This window comes from Lineus longissimus, chromosome 5 (genome assembly GCF_910592395.1).
Source record: "Lineus longissimus chromosome 5, tnLinLong1.2, whole genome shotgun sequence".
NCBI classification, from domain to species: Eukaryota; Metazoa; Nemertea; class Pilidiophora; order Heteronemertea; family Lineidae; genus Lineus; species Lineus longissimus.
Genome location: NC_088312.1, coordinates 336,787 through 355,978, shown reverse-complemented (window position 1 = coordinate 355,978; position 19,192 = coordinate 336,787). Strand labels below are relative to the sequence as shown.

At 44.5% G+C, this 19,192-nt stretch overlaps 1 protein-coding gene across 5 annotated transcripts in view; it reads right to left on the bottom strand.

The window, feature by feature from the left end:
* Nucleotides 1-567: 567 nt before the first annotated feature.
* The window catches only part of LOC135487500 (uncharacterized), a 30,441-nt gene continuing 11,816 nt past the window's right edge, over nucleotides 568-19,192 (bottom strand). For 2 of the 5 annotated variants that reach the window (XM_064771219.1, XM_064771220.1), the window contains 8 exons: nucleotides 18,748-18,828; nucleotides 17,938-17,961; nucleotides 12,181-12,288; nucleotides 11,555-11,664; nucleotides 11,131-11,245; nucleotides 8,307-8,456; nucleotides 7,779-7,944; nucleotides 569-7,452 (listed from right to left, as the gene is read on the bottom strand). In XM_064771219.1, coding sequence (XP_064627289.1) covers nucleotides 3,782-7,452; nucleotides 7,779-7,944; nucleotides 8,307-8,456; nucleotides 11,131-11,245; nucleotides 11,555-11,664; nucleotides 12,181-12,288; nucleotides 17,938-17,961; nucleotides 18,748-18,828 — 4,425 coding nt within the window. In that variant the 3' untranslated portion in view covers nucleotides 569-3,781. Of the gene's footprint in view, nucleotides 7,453-7,778; nucleotides 7,945-8,306; nucleotides 8,457-11,130; nucleotides 11,246-11,554; nucleotides 11,665-12,180; nucleotides 12,289-17,937; nucleotides 17,962-18,747; nucleotides 18,829-19,192 lie in introns of all 5 variants that reach the window. The other 3 variants (XM_064771222.1, XM_064771223.1, XR_010446863.1) reach the window with 2 other exon arrangements.

Sequence of the window (19,192 nt, the reverse complement as noted above, 5' to 3'; positions counted from 1 at the left end):
CACATCACTGAGAGTGGCTGACATCATGATAGATACCTGTACAGGTATACACCGTGGCATCAGTCAAGAGCCAACTAGGTTAACCATCACATCACTGAGAGTGGCTGACATCATGATAGATACCTGTACAGGTATAAACCATGGCATCAGTCAAGAGCCAACTAGGTTAACCATCACATCACTGAGAGTGGCTGACATCATGATAGATACCTGTACAGGTATAAACCATGGCATCAGTCAAGAGCCAACTAGGTTAACCATCACATCACTGCGAGTGGCTGACATCATGATAGATACCTGTACAGGTATAAACCATGGCATCAGTCAAGAGCCAACTAGGTTAACCATCACATCCACTGAGAGTGGCTGACATCATGATAGATACCTGTACAGGTATAAACCATGGCATCAGTCAAGAGCCAACTAGGTTAACCATCACATCACTGAGAGTGGCTGACATCATGATAGATACCTGTACAGGTATAAACTATGGCATCAGTCAAGAGCCAACTAGGTTAACCATCACATCCACTGAGAGTGGCTGACATCATGATAGATACCTGTACAGGTATAAACCGTGGCTCAGTCAAGAGCCAACTAGGTTAACCATCACATCCACTGAGAGTGGCTGACATCATGATAGATACCTGTACAGGTATAAACCATGGCATCAGTCAAGAGCCAACTAGGTTAACCATCACATCCACTGAGAGTGGCTGACATCATGATAGATACCTGTACAGGTATAAACCATGGCATCAGTCAAGAGCCAACTAGGTTAACCATCACATCACTGAGAGTGGCTGACATCATGATAGATACCTGTACAGGTATAAACCATGGCATCAGTCAAGAGCCAACTAGGTTAACCATCACATCCACTGAGAGTGGCTGACATCATGATAGATACCTGTACAGGTATAAACCATGGCATCAGTCAAGAGCCAACTAGGTTAACCATCACATCTACTGAGAGTGGCTGACATCATGATAGATACCTGTACAGGTATAAACCATGGCATCAGTCAAGAGCCAACTAGGTTAACCATCACATCACTGAGAGTGGCTGACATCATGATAGATACCTGTACAGGTATAAACCATGGCATCAGTCAAGAGCCAACTAGGTTAACCATCACATCACTGAGAGTGGCTGACATCATGATAGATACCTGTACAGGTATAAACCATGGCATCAGTCAAGAGCCAACTAGGTTAACCATCACATCACTGAGAGTGGCTGACATCATGATAGATACCTGTACAGGTATAAACCGTGGCATCAGTCAAGAGCCAACTAGGTTAACCATCACATCACTGAGAGTGGCTGACATCATGATAGATACCTGTACAGGTATAAACCATGGCATCAGTCAAGAGCCAACTAGGTTAACCATCACATCCACTGAGAGTGGCTGACATCATGATAGATACCTGTACAGGTATAAACCGTGGCATCAGTCAAGAGCCAACTAGGTTAACCATCACATCCACTGAGAGTGGCTGACATCATGATAGATACCTGTACAGGTATAAACCGTGGCATCAGTCAAGAGCCAACTAGGTTAACCATCACATCCACTGAGAGTGGCTGACATCATGATAGATACCAGTATTGCCACCAAGAGAAGAATATGAAGATGAGATCAGTATCACTGATTACTTGCACCAGGTTTCTGATTTACACTAAGCACAAGAGTTCATAGTTGATGTCTGAGTTGAGAATTAAAACACTGAGTAATAACCGACAAAATACAATGGAGTTTTATATGCTGACGTTGAGAGAAAGTGATGGATGACGATCACATGTTGATCATCACAAGTTGACGAGTTATAACAGCACCTAAAGACTTCGCAACACAAACATTACTAACATAAATTATTGGTTTTATACAAAAAGACTGTAACTGTTTCATGAGAAGTAAAGGAATTAAGGAGCAGTACCTCGGGGCCTACAGGCTACAGGCCGGAGGCTTCAAGGAGCACTACCTCAGGGCCTACAGGCTACAGGCCTGAGGCTTCAAGGAGCACTACCTCGGGGCCTACAGGCTACAGGCCTGAGGCTTCAAGGAGCACTACCTCGGGGCCTACAATAGCCTGAGGCTTCAAGGCAAAGAGACAACCACAAAATCTTGCCACTTTCACAGCCACAAGTGTCTTGGTGACTTTATGATTATTTGAATTTGATTGTAAAGAGAAAGTTCCAAGAGAAACTAGACCAAGAGAGTTTACTTGTCATGAAATCAGCCATCTAGACAAATGCTAGATTAGTCATATAACCCGTCATAACTTACTGTATAACACTGAAAGTTCTAATGTACAGTATCACGGAATCCATGCAAATGACCTTAACAGCCACACAATCACCAGTTGAATTTACACAATCATTTAAATGGAAATAAACCAGCTCTGTGCTTTGAACACATGTTTGTAAGATTGACAAACTTGGGCCAAGTTCAAGATACAATTTACATATACCATACGATACTTGTATTTGTTGAGCTCTGGTATTGATGAGCCAGAGATGGATTATAAAAGCCAAGAGAGCAAAGCTAGGCTTTTCGCACTCAAGGAAATACATTATACATAAATAATTTACGCAAACATGAACACCCATAAATTAGTTGAGTTTTCAGTAAAAAAATATTGATATACAAGCATTATTTAAGTTTATAGCGTGGCAAGCAAGCGGGTTAGTGACGGAGCATTGAAAACAGCAAAAAGACGCCACATCCTAAACCTATGGCAGAAAATAGTAGAAGAGATTGTTGGTAGTATACAAACATATGAAATGCACTATGTAATGTACATGTAAAACATGTGAGAGGTGCCAATGGGAGTTTGGTGGGCAGAGTATTGACAGAGAGAACATTCAGGGCTAGACATAAGCAAAGATGCCTTCCTACCCTTGCTATTTGACCAACCGCCCAAAATGTGCTCTTCTTTGTCTTTATTGCCGAAGGCCACTTAAATGGATAACCTATCTAGACATTGTTCAGCCCTGAATGTGTCATTAGAATGAACATGAAAGGGAGCTTTAAAGGGCCATGAATTGAGGAGACCACACACTGTACTGGACTGCTTTACCTCATGTCACTGACAACTTCAAAGCTGGTTACATACAACTTTTTATAGAAAATACTCCACAATAATAATGGTTTACACTAAGTTATAAAAGTCTATCTACATCATTCTGGCACCGGGCCAACATTTCAAGTCAGAGGGACAACAAATCTATTTGGCAACATGAAATATTTCTGCAGAACTCGGATGTGGGGAAATGTTTGAAACAGTTGACAGGACTGAGAAAAGGTAATGACTTGAGAGAACAGATCATATGAGTGTAAATATTGGTGAATTATGCTTGCTAGTCAACTCACCATCCGACACGACGATACTGCCTAGGTGACCAGTTTGGTATCAGGAAGAGATGTATTGTTGTCAACAGGAGAATTATGACTTCTATCAGGACAGAGACTCATCTATAAATGCATTCAGTTCAAGAGAGTGAGAGAGAGAATGAGTCGACCACAACAAGAGTAGGGGACAACTAGAGATCAAACCTTCTGAGCATTTCTTCTGTCATCTTTCAGAAACCCCGCCATGTACCAAATCAGCACCTTGTTTTATACAAAGCTCGAAACTCAATTATCCATGTTGTTGATAGACAAGAGTAACTGCATTGAACAGATTGCTCCATTACACTCAAGGTGTGTTTAGAATGGTAAACATGCTCCATTACACTCAAGGTGTGTTTAGAATGGTAAACATGGCAGATCTCTTAGACAGCTGTATGTTTGCTTGGCTTCAAGCTTGATGACTTCGATGCCTTTGACTCTGAAGAAGTCCGTGACGATGAAGTAGGTACATCACCGGTTAAAGTCCGTTTTTTATCAGATGATTTCCTCTTCACTGCAGATGCTGAAGCTGAGCTGGATGATAAAACGGGTAACTTTCCAAACGACCCTGATCCTCGTTTCTGACCATCCGTGCGACTCTTTGTCATTTTATCTGGTGACTTTTGTCGCTTTGTAGCTGAATTTGTCTGAACATCTGAACCTTTCTGTCCCGTTGCATTTTCTGGGCTCTTTTTATCGATACTAGCACGCTTCTCTAACGACTTGGTTCCTGTACTCTTACCGAAACTAGATCTCTTTTCTAACGACCTCCCAGGCTGTGCTGCACCATAATCTGGGCTCCTCTTATCTATACTTGACCTCTTTTCCAGGGATGTGCGTCTCTTATCGCCCCGCCTCCCCACATCACCTGAACTGGCACTCTTCTTCACCTCTGCATACACCAGACCAGTGTTCTCAGGCGTGTTGGCCTTTTTACCCACATCTAAAGCTAAGCCAGCTTTGGTTTTCTCCGCTGTACTACGTGACTGTGTTTTCTCAGGTATTCCCGACCTCTTAGCTGGTTTTGCAGGTACTGGCGGAGGCTTGACAAAACTTACTGGTTTTCTATTCACCCAAAGTTCGTTTTCTGGGAAAATATACCTCTCGGGGGCACTAGTTTTACTCCGGCCACTAGGAGGAGCCATTTTCAGGTCAAGCGAAGGTCTATAATTATCCCTAGTAGCCTTTATTTCTAGAGTTTTCTCAGGCGATGACCGCGTTGTTGAAGCCATGACCGTAATCTCATTCTCAAAGCTCCTCTTCTCCCTCGGGACAGTCGGCTCTTCCGGGGATATGCTCCTTCTGATTGGCTCCGGTAATTTCTGTGGTGACATGGTAATCATTACCGGTTCTGGTAATTTTGACGGTGTAACTCTTGGTGGTGAGACACTTTTTCTCCCCAATTCTGGTACCTTCTCAGGAGACGTATTACTCCTCGTTGACATCACCTTTTCAGGCGATGCACTACGTCGTGATGGAACTACTTTTTCTGGAGACGGAGTCTTCCTCACTGGAATCTTCTTTTCTGGTGAAACACTTCTTTGTGAAGAAACTGCTTTCTCTGCTGATGAAGTACTTCTCACAGGAATACTCCTCCCTGGTGATGCTCTACTCCCTGGAACAACCACCCTACCAGCGACGAGCACAGTTTCACTATCAAGCACATGCCTTGGGGATGGACTGTTATCAATCATCTCTGGAGATTGACTGCCAAGATCAACCTCATACTCAAGTGACGCTTTCTTCCTGGCCTGCTCCTCTGGCGTGATGCTTCGCCTTGGGAAAGTCTGTATTTCCGTCTCTGGAGACATGCTCTTCCTCAACCCAGCTGGATTGGTTTTCATTGGCGACTGTGAACGTCTCTCATCAATCATGTATTTCTCAGGGGTCGCACGTGGAGTACTTGCGTAGCCGGGGGGCAAGATGGTCCTTTGTGGTGATTCTAACCTCTTCTGCAGTAAAGCACTCGGCTGAGGTGAGTTTGTGAACTGTTTCTCGGGACTGACATGTTTCACCGGAGAACTGACTTGTTTCTCTGGTGAAGAAGGTCGACCGAACGTACTGAAAGTGGCCGGTCTATCTGGTGTCACACTGTCTCTTGAGATCACCACCCCCTGCCTACTTGGGGAAGCCCCACTCCAATTATCAGATGAAACACTAATTCTCATCTTTCCTTGCCTCTCTGTGGAGGTGTTAGATATATTTGACTGCAGACTGACTCTCTCGGGAGACATGCTTGTTCTTTCTGACCCAGGGAGAGTGTTTGCCACTCCTGAATGGTACGATTGTTTTTCAGGTGACACACTAGCTCGATTCTGCACAACTTTCTCCGGTGACACACTACTGCGCGGCAAGACTGCTCTTTCAGGTGACACACTAGCTCGATTTTGCACAACTTTCTCCGGCGACACACTACTGCGCGGCAAGACTACTCTTTCAGGTGACACACTAGCTCGATTTGGAACCACTTTTTCAGGTGACACACTAGCTCGATTCTGCACAACTTTCTCCGGTGACACACTACTGCGCGGCAAGACTACTCTTTCAGGTGACACACTAGCTCGATTCGGAACCACTTTTACTGGTGACACACTAGCTCGATTCTGAATCCCTTTTTCAGGTGACACACTAGCTCGAATCTGAACCACTTTTTCTGGTGACACACTACTTCTAGGAGAAACCACCTTCTCCTCTATTGCACTTCCATAAACTTTGGGATACCTTTCGGGTGGTGCACGACAGTTATTCATGTCAAGTGGAGGCACAGTGCCATCTGGTGAGTCGGGTGAATGACTAACCCAGCTTATACTGGACTGAACGGGAACTTGACATTTAGGTGATTCTAACACCAGTGGTGCTTCAACTTCAAGAGAAGTGCTAAGACGCGATATTCCTTTGTCAGGTGACACACGTCCTATACTGGCGTTCACCACAGGGCTGCCATCTGTTGACATGTTCACAAGTGTAAGGTCACCACGTTCAGGAGACAGGCTTCCCGACCTGCGGTAAGCCGAGGGCACAATAGGCTCGATACTGCGCTCCTCAGATGCACACCTTCGGTTAGGGTCCACAGTTCTATCACTAGGAGTCGCCAGCATCTGTTCTGCATGCTGCCGGAGGTGAGCCCTACCCGACTGGTTCGCCTGGAAACCATTCTGCGTCGGCGTTAAACTCAGATTCTGATCAGAGACATCGCCATTGTTTGTATCAACTTTCAACGCACCATTTAAAAGATTCTCAGGACCATAAGAAACAACTTCCACACGTTTTCGATGACCTCCACTTTGGAGATTTTCTAGTGAACTTTCCATGTTTTGCTCATAGAGTCCCGAGTTGAGATTATCGTAGTCTGATATTGGAGATGTTGGTGTTTTATCCATATCAACTATTGGCTCAGCTGAGCGAGTACGCTTGGTCTGGCGTCGTAGTGTCAGATCACCAGACATACCGGTGCCATCCAAATCCTTAAAGAATGCAAGTTCCTGTGCCCCATTTGACTGAGGCGTATTGGACCGCATGTCCTTTTCATAGTAATCCTTATAATATTGATCAGATGACGGTGATGTGGGAGTTCGTAATCCAGCATAAAGTGCACTAGGAGTCGCCCGGTCATATGTTCCATAGTCTAAACCAGACGCCATCGAGCCGTCAGTGTATAAAGAATAGTCGCCGTCTATAGACTCAGTTTCTGATCTAGCGTGAGTCCGATCTATCGTATCAACCGTTTCAGCGAGTGAAAAGCGAGAGTCAGTCATTGTGGAAATACTATCTACTTCACTGAAATCCTTCGGAGGTGGATTATCCGCTAAATCCATAGGATTATCCCTGTCAAAGAGTTGATCAATGGTTGGTGTGACCATGACTCCAAATGGTCGCGTTGGGACCTCGTTGTTGACCTTTGGTTTTGGAGGTACGTCCATCTTGGCTTTACGCAGCTCTTCCATGGCCAGTTGGAGGTGTTCTATCACAGTGTCGTTGTCGTAGCCAAAGTCCCGCTCCAGCATGCCTTGCATAAAGTGAACCAGTTCCTCCATTGGCATCTTCAGAAGTTTTCCTGTAAAGATGACGAGGAAATGATTAGCAATCATGAGGATTGGACTAAGATCTGGTTAATGAAACGATACTGAACTAGGGGTATAGATTGTCTTGACTAACACTGTTGGTGTGGAGCTAAAATGTCGGCCGAAACCAAGGAAGTCCAGTTCCAATACCGTACTACACAAGAACACAGAGAGTCATCAAGCCAATTATGGTCAGCCTTGGGTATTTCAGGCTATTTTCAATATCTTTATATGCATCCATCCCACCTACTTAAGCTGTCAAGACGTGACTTCGCCGTTTGAGTGATGGCAATCGTGCACACCTCACAAGAGTACTTACTTCTGTGTATCTTGAGCATTGTGTATGACATACAGGTGAGAAGTCTCTCTCCCTCCAACATGTAGATGTCCCAGAGACGCAGGGCGAGAGGGAAAGGCACCCGGTCAAGAAAGCACTGCAGGAACCACTTGATTGTGTACAGACTGGCAGGAATCTCATTCCTATTCTGAAAGAGAAGACGGAACTTGGTCAAGATTGGCAAATACAGAATGCAGTGGACTTGGAGGACATGAGTGCATGATCCCGAGTAGCACTCTCTGAGGTGGCTGGTTAGAACATGTGTAATGGTCCAATGAATGATACAAACAGAGGTTATAAGTCTGTCCAACGACTTGAGTGGTAAATACAGGAAGTGGTAGAGGTCGCAGCAGCTCAGGACAGGGAGGATGTCTATAGGTCTTTGATCACAGCAGCTCTCTCTGAAGCAGTCCCTTGGTACCTGCTGGCTGTGCATATGACTGGCACAACTTACCACTTGTCCTGTGCCTGGCATTCAAGATTCTGTATTTGATATCAACAAACTCTTACCAGGTGCTTCTTAACTTTTGGCAGAAACTTCTTGAGTATTCGATCATGGTGTTCTTGGAAGCGCATCAACTTGGGGAAGCCGGCGATGAAGAAGCCATGTTTGCCATGTTTGTTGTTGGTGAGTAGCGCTGATAACGCCCAGAATGCATCCTGAAGTGTGGAGCAGAACAATACTTGATAGAGGAGACAAGCCTTGACGCCCTTCATGGAAGGTCTGTTATGTCTTAGTGATAGAGGAGACAAAGCCTGGACTCCCTTCATGGAAGGTCTGTTATGTCTTAGTGATAGAGGAGACAAGCCTTGACTCCCTTCATGGAAGGCCTGTTATGTCTTAGTGACAGAGGAGACAAGCCTCGACTCCCTTCATGGAAGGTCTGTTATGTCTTAGTGATAGAGGAGACAAGCCTTGACTCCCTTCATGGAAGGACTGTTATGTCTTAGTGATAGAGGAGACAAGCCTTGACTCCCTTCATGGAAGGACTGTTATGTCTTAGTGATAGAGGAGACAAAGCCTGGACTCCCTTCATGGAAGGTCTGTTATGTCTTAGTGATAGAGGAGACAAGCCTTGACTCCCTTCATGGAAGGTCTGTTATGTCTTAGTGATAGAGGAGACAAGCCTTGACTCCCTTCATGGAAGGACTGTTATGTCTTAGTGATAGAGGAGACAAGCCTTGACTCCCTTCATGGAAGGACTGTTATGTCTTAGTGATAGAGGAGACAAGCCTTGACTCCCTTCATGGAAGGACTGTTATGTCTTAGTGATAGAGGAGACAAAGCCTGGACTCCCTTCATGGAAGGTCTGTTATGTCTTAGTGATAGAGGAGACAAGCCTTGACTCCCTTCATGGAAGGTCTGTTATGTCTTAGTGATAGAGGAGACAAGCCTTGACTCCCTTCATGGAAGGACTGTTATGTCTTAGTGTTACAGGAGACAAGCCTTGACTCCCTTCATGGAAGGACTGTTATGTCTTAGAGACTGACCGATGTGAGAAAATACAACAGCTACAATGACTTTGAGCAGTGTTTCTACATGTAGTATGGAGAGGTACCATCTGAGAGAGGCCTGCGCCCAGCATCTGATCACACCGGGTCGAAGGGAGAGGTATCATCTGAGAGAGGCCTGCGCCCAGCATCTGATCACACCGGGTCAAAGGGAGAGGTATCATCTGAGAGAGGCCTGCGCCCAGCATCTGAGCATACCGGGTCAAAGGGAGAGGTATCATCTGAGAGATGCCTGCGCCCAGCATCTGAGCATACCGGGTCAAAGGGAGAGGTATCATCTGAGAGAGGCCTGCGCCCAGCATCTGATCATACCGGGTCAAAGGGAGAGGTATCATCTGAGAGAGGCCTGCGCCCAGCATCTGAGCATACCGGGTCAAAGGGAGAGGTATCATCTGAGAGAGGCCTGCGCCCAGCATCTGATCATACCGGGTCAAAGGGAGAGGTACCATCTGAGAGAGGCCTGCGCCCAGCATCTGATCATACCGGGTCAAAGGGAGAGGTACCATCTGAGAGAGGCCTGCGCCCAGCATCTGATCATACCGGGTCAAAGGGAGAGGTATCATCTGAGAGAGGCCTGCGCCCAGCATCTGATCATACCGGGTCAAAGGGAGAGGTATCATCTGAGAGAGGCCTGCGCCCAGCATCTGATCATACCGGGTCAAAGGGAGAGGTATCATCTGAGAGAGGCCTGCGCCCAGCATCTGATCATACCGGGTCAAAGGGAGAGGTACCATCTGAGAGAGGCCTGCGCCCAGCATCTGATCATACCGGGTCAAAGGGAGAGGTATCATCTGAGAGAGGCCTGCGCCCAGCATCTGATCATACCGGGTCAAAGGGAGAGGTACCATCTGAGAGAGGTCTGCGCCCAGCATCTGATCATACCGGGTCAAAGGGAGAGGTACCATCTGAGAGAGGCCTGCGCCCAGCATCTGATCATACCGGGTCAAAGGGAGAGGTATCATCTGAGAGAGGCCTGCGCCCAGCATCTGATTATACCGCGTCAAAGGGAGAGGTACCATCTGAGAGAGGCCTGCGCCCAGCATCTGATCATACCGGGTCAAAGGGAGAGGTATCATCTGAGAGAGGCCTGCGCCCAGCATCTGATCATACCGGGTCAAAGGGAGAGGTATCATCTGAGAGAGGCCTGCGCCCAGCATCTGATCACACCGGGTCAAAGGGAGAGGTATCATCTGAGAGAGGCCTGCGCCCAGCATCTGATCATACCGGGTCAAAGGGAGAGGTATCATCTGAGAGAGGCCTGCGCCCAGCATCTGATCATACCGGGTCAAAGGGAGAGGTATCATCTGAGAGAGGCCTGCGCCCAGCATCTGATCATACCGGGTCAAAGGGAGAGGTATCATCTGAGAGAGGCCTGCGCCCAGCATCTGATCATACCGGGTCAAAGGGAGAGGTATCATCTGAGAGAGGCCTGCGCCAAGCATCTGATCATACCGGGTCAAAGGGAGAGGTATCATCTGAGAGAGGCCTGCGCCCAGCATCTGATCATACCGGGTCAAAGGGAGAGGTATCATCTGAGAGAGGCCTGCGCCCAGCATCTGATCATACCGGGTCAATGGGAGAGGTATCATCTGAGAGAGGCCTGCGCCCAGCATCTGATCATACCGGGTCAAAGGGAGAGGTACCATCTGAGAGAGGCCTGCGCCCAGCATCTGATCATACCGGGTCAATGGGAGAGGTATCATCTGCTGGAGGTCTACATCTAAACTGACCATGCGCTGTGACCAAGAGAGGTACCATCTGATAGCAGTCTGTGCCATGTCCTCCTAGCCAGACAAGCTAGGTATGTTACTACAAGCCTTACCTCTTCATTGAGATACATGAGAAGAAGGGCTGCAATCTGACTCATGCCCTGACAGTAACCAACCTCAGTGTTGTACATCGAGTACGCTGCTAGTACGTGGAAAAGGGCCTGTTGCCTGGAAACCAACAATTATATGCTAAATATCAAGACAAAACACACTGAATTACTCCATTTTGGTGATTAGTTTTGTTCCTTTAGTAGTCCATGATAAACCTTTCCATATCCATCAAATTCCCGACTGGTTGCTACCTTCCCATGACATCAACATGACAACATGATCGACTATTTTAAGGATTCATAGTGCCTTTGTTTTGGTTACACTTGTCAGAAAGTAGAGGTCAGAGGGGAGACTACGCGACTGACAACCAGCACTGGAATTCTTCAGTTCAAGAAACTTGCTTCTCCAATAGTTGTCCATACTTACTTCACATTATATCTCTCTCTAAACATGATGTGATTCCTATATGTTCTGTTGACATCTAAATCAATCTGGCGAATATCAGGCGAGTAGTTCCGAGCTCGCTCTCGCATTTTCTGGGAGGAGATAAAACAGGTTGTTAGATAACAATGGGTTAACAAGGCTTTGAATTCAACAACTAAATGAGTAACTCTATGATGACACCTCTAATTCTCTGATGATACAATCCTCGTGAGTAGCACACGTGGCTTAGTTGGTCAGTTCCATAACTGACACCTAGATGGCAACACCATCAAGCCCAGTTTTGGTTCTGCGTCTGGCAATTCTCATGACGACACTGGTCTCGACTAAATCAATTTCGTATGGAATTTATCAAATTATGGATCCCTTTTAATGGGATTGCATTTGTTTATATTAGATTATAACAAGTGACAGTTGAACAGATTTTCTGGCTTCGGTTGACCGACTTTGCATGAATGGGCTCCCAACATGGATGAGAGAGATATATGTGGTGATGATTTCTGTGTAATGGGGAAAGTGACATCTGGACTGACCAGACTGTGCATGACATTTAGAGGTGTATTTGATCCAGCCCCACGTGCCACACTTGGGTTGTTTGTGGTGCTACCCACCTGGTAAATGCCTGGTTGCTCCTCCTTGGTACGGTTGATATTGAGAAGTCTTGCCCACACATCCCCCCGGAGAGCATCTGGGATTCCCTTATAGATGCGACGAACCAACTGAAAAGGCAATGAGATTGTTATCACCATACATCATGCTCCATTATAATTGAGTTACCTATCTCCCAGCCAACATACTTGAAGTATCATATTCTCACACACTGGCATAGGACTGTTTGACCTGGAATATAGGAAGGTCTGATCCTCTCAAGGCTCTTGGTGCATGCAGACCTGTAACGAGCAAACTTTGGTGGGTGGATTCCAGAGAACTGCCTCGTATAGTCATCCTATTCTTTCAAATACAACTTGTTTGATACAGTCTATAACACCATGCTCGGTGGTCATCAAACCATTGCCATTTTAGTCATAATATTCATTGTACATGTCATATTGTCAACAGTAGAGAATGCTTCGAGGATTAAACTCCATCTCCATGGTTCTGACTGACAGAGAAACAGCTTACAGAATGAGCTTATGCTCACTTATGGATTATATTACTGGTTATCAATGTATCCTCACAAACCCGAACAGAGTCTATAAAACAAGATGCTCCTGGAATGGAGGGTTAAAACCCAATAATGCTCTAAACGATAGGATTCTGTCAGTGTGGATGTGGTGTATGGTTCTTCTAGTGTATTGGGAATACCTGCACGAGATACCATATACATGTACATGTAGCTGTTTATCAGAATGTCAGAATAGCACACCATAGAAACCAAGGCAAAACAGATTTTAGAATTGCTTTACAAAACAGTGATGATATCCAAGGTGGGTGCTTAATTCAACAAAGCACAAAGTGCAATGGCCAACGGTCTTCAAGTGCAGAATAACAATAAACCAGGTGTTGCTGTCTGATCTATTGTCTTCACTTTCTATTCCTCTCACATGGTGTATCATGAGGGATGACCATGTATGATTGACAGGGTCATATAGAGCTCGATCGTTGCAATAACGCTCACGACTGCGGCGGGGAAAGAGATGGAGCTATTAACTGGCTATGATTTGTTTCTGCAATCGATCATAGTGAATGTCACCATTGCATTTAGTGGCAATCACAGCTCACTGATTTGAGTTCAGATGTGAGCTTATTTCAGCCAAATTGTGGTTCTGTAAGGTTGTCTGTCCAGCATTTATGGTACAATCCATTTCACAGCAAAACTCACTGCTAAATGCCATGACACCCTACAGAGAAATCAAATGCACTCTGATTTGCCAGACCTTGCCAGTTAAACCCAACACAACCCAAGACATCACAACTGTGAGCTATACCCAGCTGAACCTACATCGGGAAACAGCACACTGCACACTTTCCATCAACATCACTGCTGAGTAGCACATCGGATTCCTATCGATATTTCATAACCAGATTCCAATGAATCAATCGTGGAGATGGGCGGAGTGCTAGCATGCTGTTCAGAGTTGCTCATGAAATAGCTGTGAAGCCAACCATTCACTGGGGGAACTGGGGAAACGAAGAAACATCATCAGTCCCAAAAATATTTGGAAAATTTTTCAAAACTGTGGGCAGACTTCGAGCCATTCTTGTCAATTTTAGAAGAGAAGCTTCTTATTTTAAACCTCAGCCAACAACTTCAACCAAATACACCCCATGTCCTTTCGTGTACAGAAGCACTCTGTGGCCCCATCTGTAGTCGTTTGGCATGCAAGCACTTGATAAATGACAGGACGTGAAGACTCCTTGTGAATAGATGATATCAGCTATTACTCTATGAATACCATTCGGCAAGGAGGCCATTAAGTCTTGCTAGGAACACTATACAAGTGAAACTGCTACACTGAACATCAGTGAGTTTTCATCTATCACAGGTCTTCTACCATCACTCATGGTCTTCCATGATAGCTGACCGGTTTTTCGTACATATAAACCGTGACATTTTTGGTCCGGTCTAGCCTTCCATGTAGTCAATACACAGACAGATGAAACCGAGGCTGGGCAAGGCGGAAGTTAATATTTACTCTAAGCGAGGAGAGTTGACTACGATTAACTTGGTCAATAGTCCTAAATATAGACTTAATATTGGCTAATGCAGCAGTTACATGTCATCAACTGTTGCTATAATAAGCATAGAGCTACGCCCACTGGTTTTTTACTGACAGCTCTTACCAGAGATGATCAGGTTGCAAATAATGAATTGCCCAATTTCCTGCAGGACCTATTTGTGGTGACAATGCTCTTTCAGCAGAATGCCTGAATATGATTCATAAACAACATCATCATCATGCTCCCAGTTAAACGATATATCAAAGGAGAAAGAGACATTGAAGTAGATTGCCTTTTTAGATTGATAGGTGAAATATCCTCATTAGCCAAGAGGTGGATTGACAGACAGTTGAGGGTGTGGACACCATTGTTATACTATTTATACTGGCTAGCTCTTATAGATTATATACTGCAACTGGTAAATGTCAATTCTAATGAGATCATTCAAAGGCAACCATGGCCTTTGTGGTGTGAAATAATTGGATTTGCTTGTTATGACAGGAAGGTAACGATTGGAGATTTACCGGTAAACCTCGCAACAACCAGCTGGTGCAAGCCAAAACTTGATGTCATCGGCCGCGCTTTAGGCTTTATAAAGTGACGTCTGTGTCGATGGCCAACGTGGCATTCTCACCAGAAACCTGGTTATCAGCTGTTAGTATTAGCCAAATATTTCAACAGCCTTGCATAATGTATGGGCTGTGATGACCCCATAGAGGACATCATCAATCAACATAATGAACCAATTTCCATCGGGACAAAATTACGAAATCAGAGCTCCATGTTTTAGCACAGTCCCATAGCAAATCATGGCCCTCCTTGCGTATAATGGACAGTGTGTTAGAATAGAGGATTGGGCTTGGAGGCCATGAATATGTTATCGGTGAAGACATTTTGTCTCGCATTTCATTTTGAGCTCAATTAGGTTTCAAGAAGATTGTCACAATTGAACTTTTAATGGAGAAATCATCCCAGATCTGGGACATGCTGGTCCCTATTGCAATAGAATATGTCTGGTTAATACAGTACACCATGACTCCAGAGTGAAGTGACAGAACTACCATCTAATTACTATCACTGCTAATTACCCTAATTACCTCAGGTTCAACAACCTTGAGAGGGCTTGACACACTTTCTGATAGCACCAACATTGCCTTTGTGCAGCAGTAAATGTGTGCAACTGGTGACTGCAGTGTGTACTCAACAATGTATTCAACTTTCTTTAACCCTTTCTGTTTCATTCTCAACCAAAGTCATGCAACCCTCTCTTCATCTCCCCATTCACAAATGCACCACCTTCTCCATGGCCACCATAGTAGCTGAAGTTATCAAGATGACAAAGACAGCCTTCTTTCTCTTGGGCTACAATAGAACGGTACCAGCCAAGACTCTGCAGGAGGACAGCTCTACAGTACACAGTATATCAACTCTTACATATACATGTGTCCATTGTTTACCACTCTGATTAGACAATAAGCTAGAGCTACAAGAAATAGAAATTTGACTGTACGACTGCAGGTACTCCTTTTGAGGTTACACCAAAGGCCACCTCAAAAGCAAGTCATTGCAGTAGACCTATGCAAGACAATACAAACCAGACAAGTAATTCTGTCAAGTTTACTATGATAGAACTGATACAGGAGAAAAATTGTACAACAGTAGCATTCGACATTAAAATGACACTTTTCTAGAAGAAGGAGCTATATTTCTACAATATCTACGGTTCCTTGTGATGTGACTTCAAGCTGAAAAGGAAGCTTTTTATGTACAGTCCTTAACCTGGAGGAAGACAGTTGTTCCCAGATGCACCCCAGTCCTGATTATGAACGAGACATGAGAGGTCGGCAGGCAAGTCATCATGCAGACGATGTCGCCAGGGACTACGTCAACACCCTGCGAGTCAACAAGGTCTGCCTGGAAGACTAGCCTGAGGAAACACAAGTATATAGCACACCAATAGTACCCTGGGATAGGGAAGTGAGAAAAATAACCAACCTCAATCTTGTAAGGGACAGTCATAGTAATGTGTGACAAGAACCTCCCGAGAAGATACACAGATATGACAACTGACTTTCAGGGATGGTCTGTGCGAAGAGGAATGCCTTATTGCACAACATTCTTGTCAGCTATTCGGTCAGTGAGATCTGGAGCTAAAGCATAGCATATCGACACCATGTTCAACACCTACTATGTTCACTTGTCTTCCAGTGAAGGTACAGCCCAAGGTGGATGGACATCAGGGAAGGTTGGGCAGAAACAATACAGTGGTGGTTTATTGGGAAAGGATAGGCCTACACTTCATGGAACAATACAGTTCATATTGCAACCTTTATGAGACTGGAATCTCATGTCAGGAGAACAAGATATACCATGGGGTGGTTGGGTTGAAACATTGACAAGGGCTATAATGGCATTCCACGGCAGGAAGAGAGGGAGCTTTTGGTCAGAGATTGGTAATCATTTGGTAATGGTGAGTTGTAACAGCTTGTCTTATTGTTATTGGATCAGCTCCCATTTCTCAGGTTTGCAGGTTGATAGAGCAGTTCGAATAGTGTGACCTGGTGAACAGGCCAATACAATATTGAGTTTCACAGTTCAATACAATACAATTCAGTACGCTCACTAGCATACCAGTGGAGTTTATCCATCACTGCATCATCATTGAAACAACACTGTAGATGCAACTCAACTGGGGACGTTACGATTCATGACACTGAAATTAGGCAAGTTGGCCAAGTGGATATGAGTCTTGATCATGCATTGCACAGTGCTGTAGGGCTGTATGAATGTGGATGTGTGGGCACTGAGCAGCTAAACAGGGCATTGGGTGCTCCATGATGTGACCTGTCACTTCAGGAGGAAATCGATAAACATAGTCGGCTGCCACTGCTCTATTTCAATGATTGGACGATGCAACTTTGTTGGGTGCAGAGGCCAGTGGGGCCCAGTGCTGAAGCGGTCAGTCAACTGCAGATGATCTCTTCGATGCTGCCTAACCCTAAGCAGAAGCATGAGCTCAGCACAACGTACTTCTGCTGGTCAGCTGAACCTGGTAGCTTGAATTTTGAAGGTAGAGCTAAGCAGACAGATAGATGAGGCATTCAACGGTTCCATAAGTCAATGGACGCTACAAGGGGCCAAAATGCAAATGGGTCTTTTCAATTCATTGTTCATTTGGCTATGACCGGGCACATTACTGAATTTGATTCAGGGCAGCTAAAAAATGAAATCACTTCAATGATTCGTAGACTGTTGTAGATATTTATTGATCAGCAGATTGAGGTCTGAACCTCATTGGGAAACATAATGACCATATCTATCATATCAAACTCAGTGGAATGTCGATTTTTCATCAAACAGTTTGCAGAGTTTAGCTCAGAGCTATTTTACTCCCTGTTTGAGCCATCCAATACACCATTTGACATTTTGAAATGGTTCATTTAGAGTGTTTTGAAACATGATATTGCACAGTTTTGATTATCTGCTTTTTAGATATTTTGCTTGATCAAGACATACCTGTTGCTGATTTGAATAGAATACAAATGCTCTATAGGATATTTAATCTAACCCTGATGTGATACACTCAGTGTATGGCTGAAGCGCGATCATTTGCCCCAAGAAGAATGAATTGAAAAGATAAAGAGACATATACAAGGGTCTAACTTGGCAAACTGGTTCTAACATGTCCAGGAAACAATCATAAGTACCTTACTGCTTTGGTCTACCACCACCTGCAAATAATAAGTGACATGGATAAAAGGACGCCCGCTTGAACTCATGCAATCATTCTGGAGTTGCTATTTATAACGAAAAAAGAAATGCACTGAGAGAAAGGTAAAGTCTCACAGTCCAAGCACTGTCCGTGTTCTTCATGATAAAGCTGTTGGCAACCATTGCCAATCAAATGTCCCATACCAGGTAACCAAGATACATCTTGCCCCCATCAACAATCCTGTTATACACTGACAGCAGCACTAGAAAATCTGCCTCACAAAGTCTCTGTCTTAATTCTATTATTCAGACAATGCTTTATTCTATTCCAACATGAGCATATGCCTTTTTTATGATTGAGTGAATTTAAAATTCACAGCATATCTCAGCTCTGACATTTAGAAAGTGGAAGCTGTCTCCAAGGTTTCTGAAACTGAGCACTCCTACTCACCATCCCTGGCGGGCGGGAAGACTGATGACTATCAGTATGAGAATCTACATCAAGGGAGTGCTGAGCTCATTCAATAGGCAAAACAATCAACAATACTGGTGGCATTTTATGTCTTCTACCAAGGAACAGGATGCCAATTAGGAATCATCAACAAACATTCCCATGCCCAGCCCTCTAACATGACAAAATCAAAAACTAGCTCAAGGCATGGTATTTCTTGGCAAATTCAAACTCAGGGAAAGGTCGGAATAGGGATATCACTCCATTTTGACTCCAAGTTAAGCAAGTTTCCTAATTCTACAACAACTATATGAGACATTCTTTATGACATCTTACAACACGTTCGTATAATCACCTTTTCACTCTTGTAATACTTCCTCCATGATTTCAACATCTTCAGCCATTTCTGAGTTCGAACGTTCAAGATGGATTTCATCTGCAAGACAACATGGAAAGATACTTAAAAATGAAATGGCCAGGGCCATTGTGCTCACCTCATGTGGAGGAAAGATGGATAAAGAGCATGGTATTGTGTCATGTAGTGTTAGGTTTGATGTAGGTCCAAGCAATTTCAATTTCCCCAAAATGGCCAATTTACAGTACATTCGACCTCTGTGACCTTGAAAAGTAGGTCAAATCAAAGAAGACCTGGGTGACACATTGAATGGTTGTTAGAATTAGATGTACCTATGATATAAAATTGGTGCCAATCGGGCAAGTCATTACTAGGAATAATGGGATTTTGAAGAATTTAGGATTTGGCCCCCTCCCTGGAGGCCTAACGGCAAATCAGATCGCAC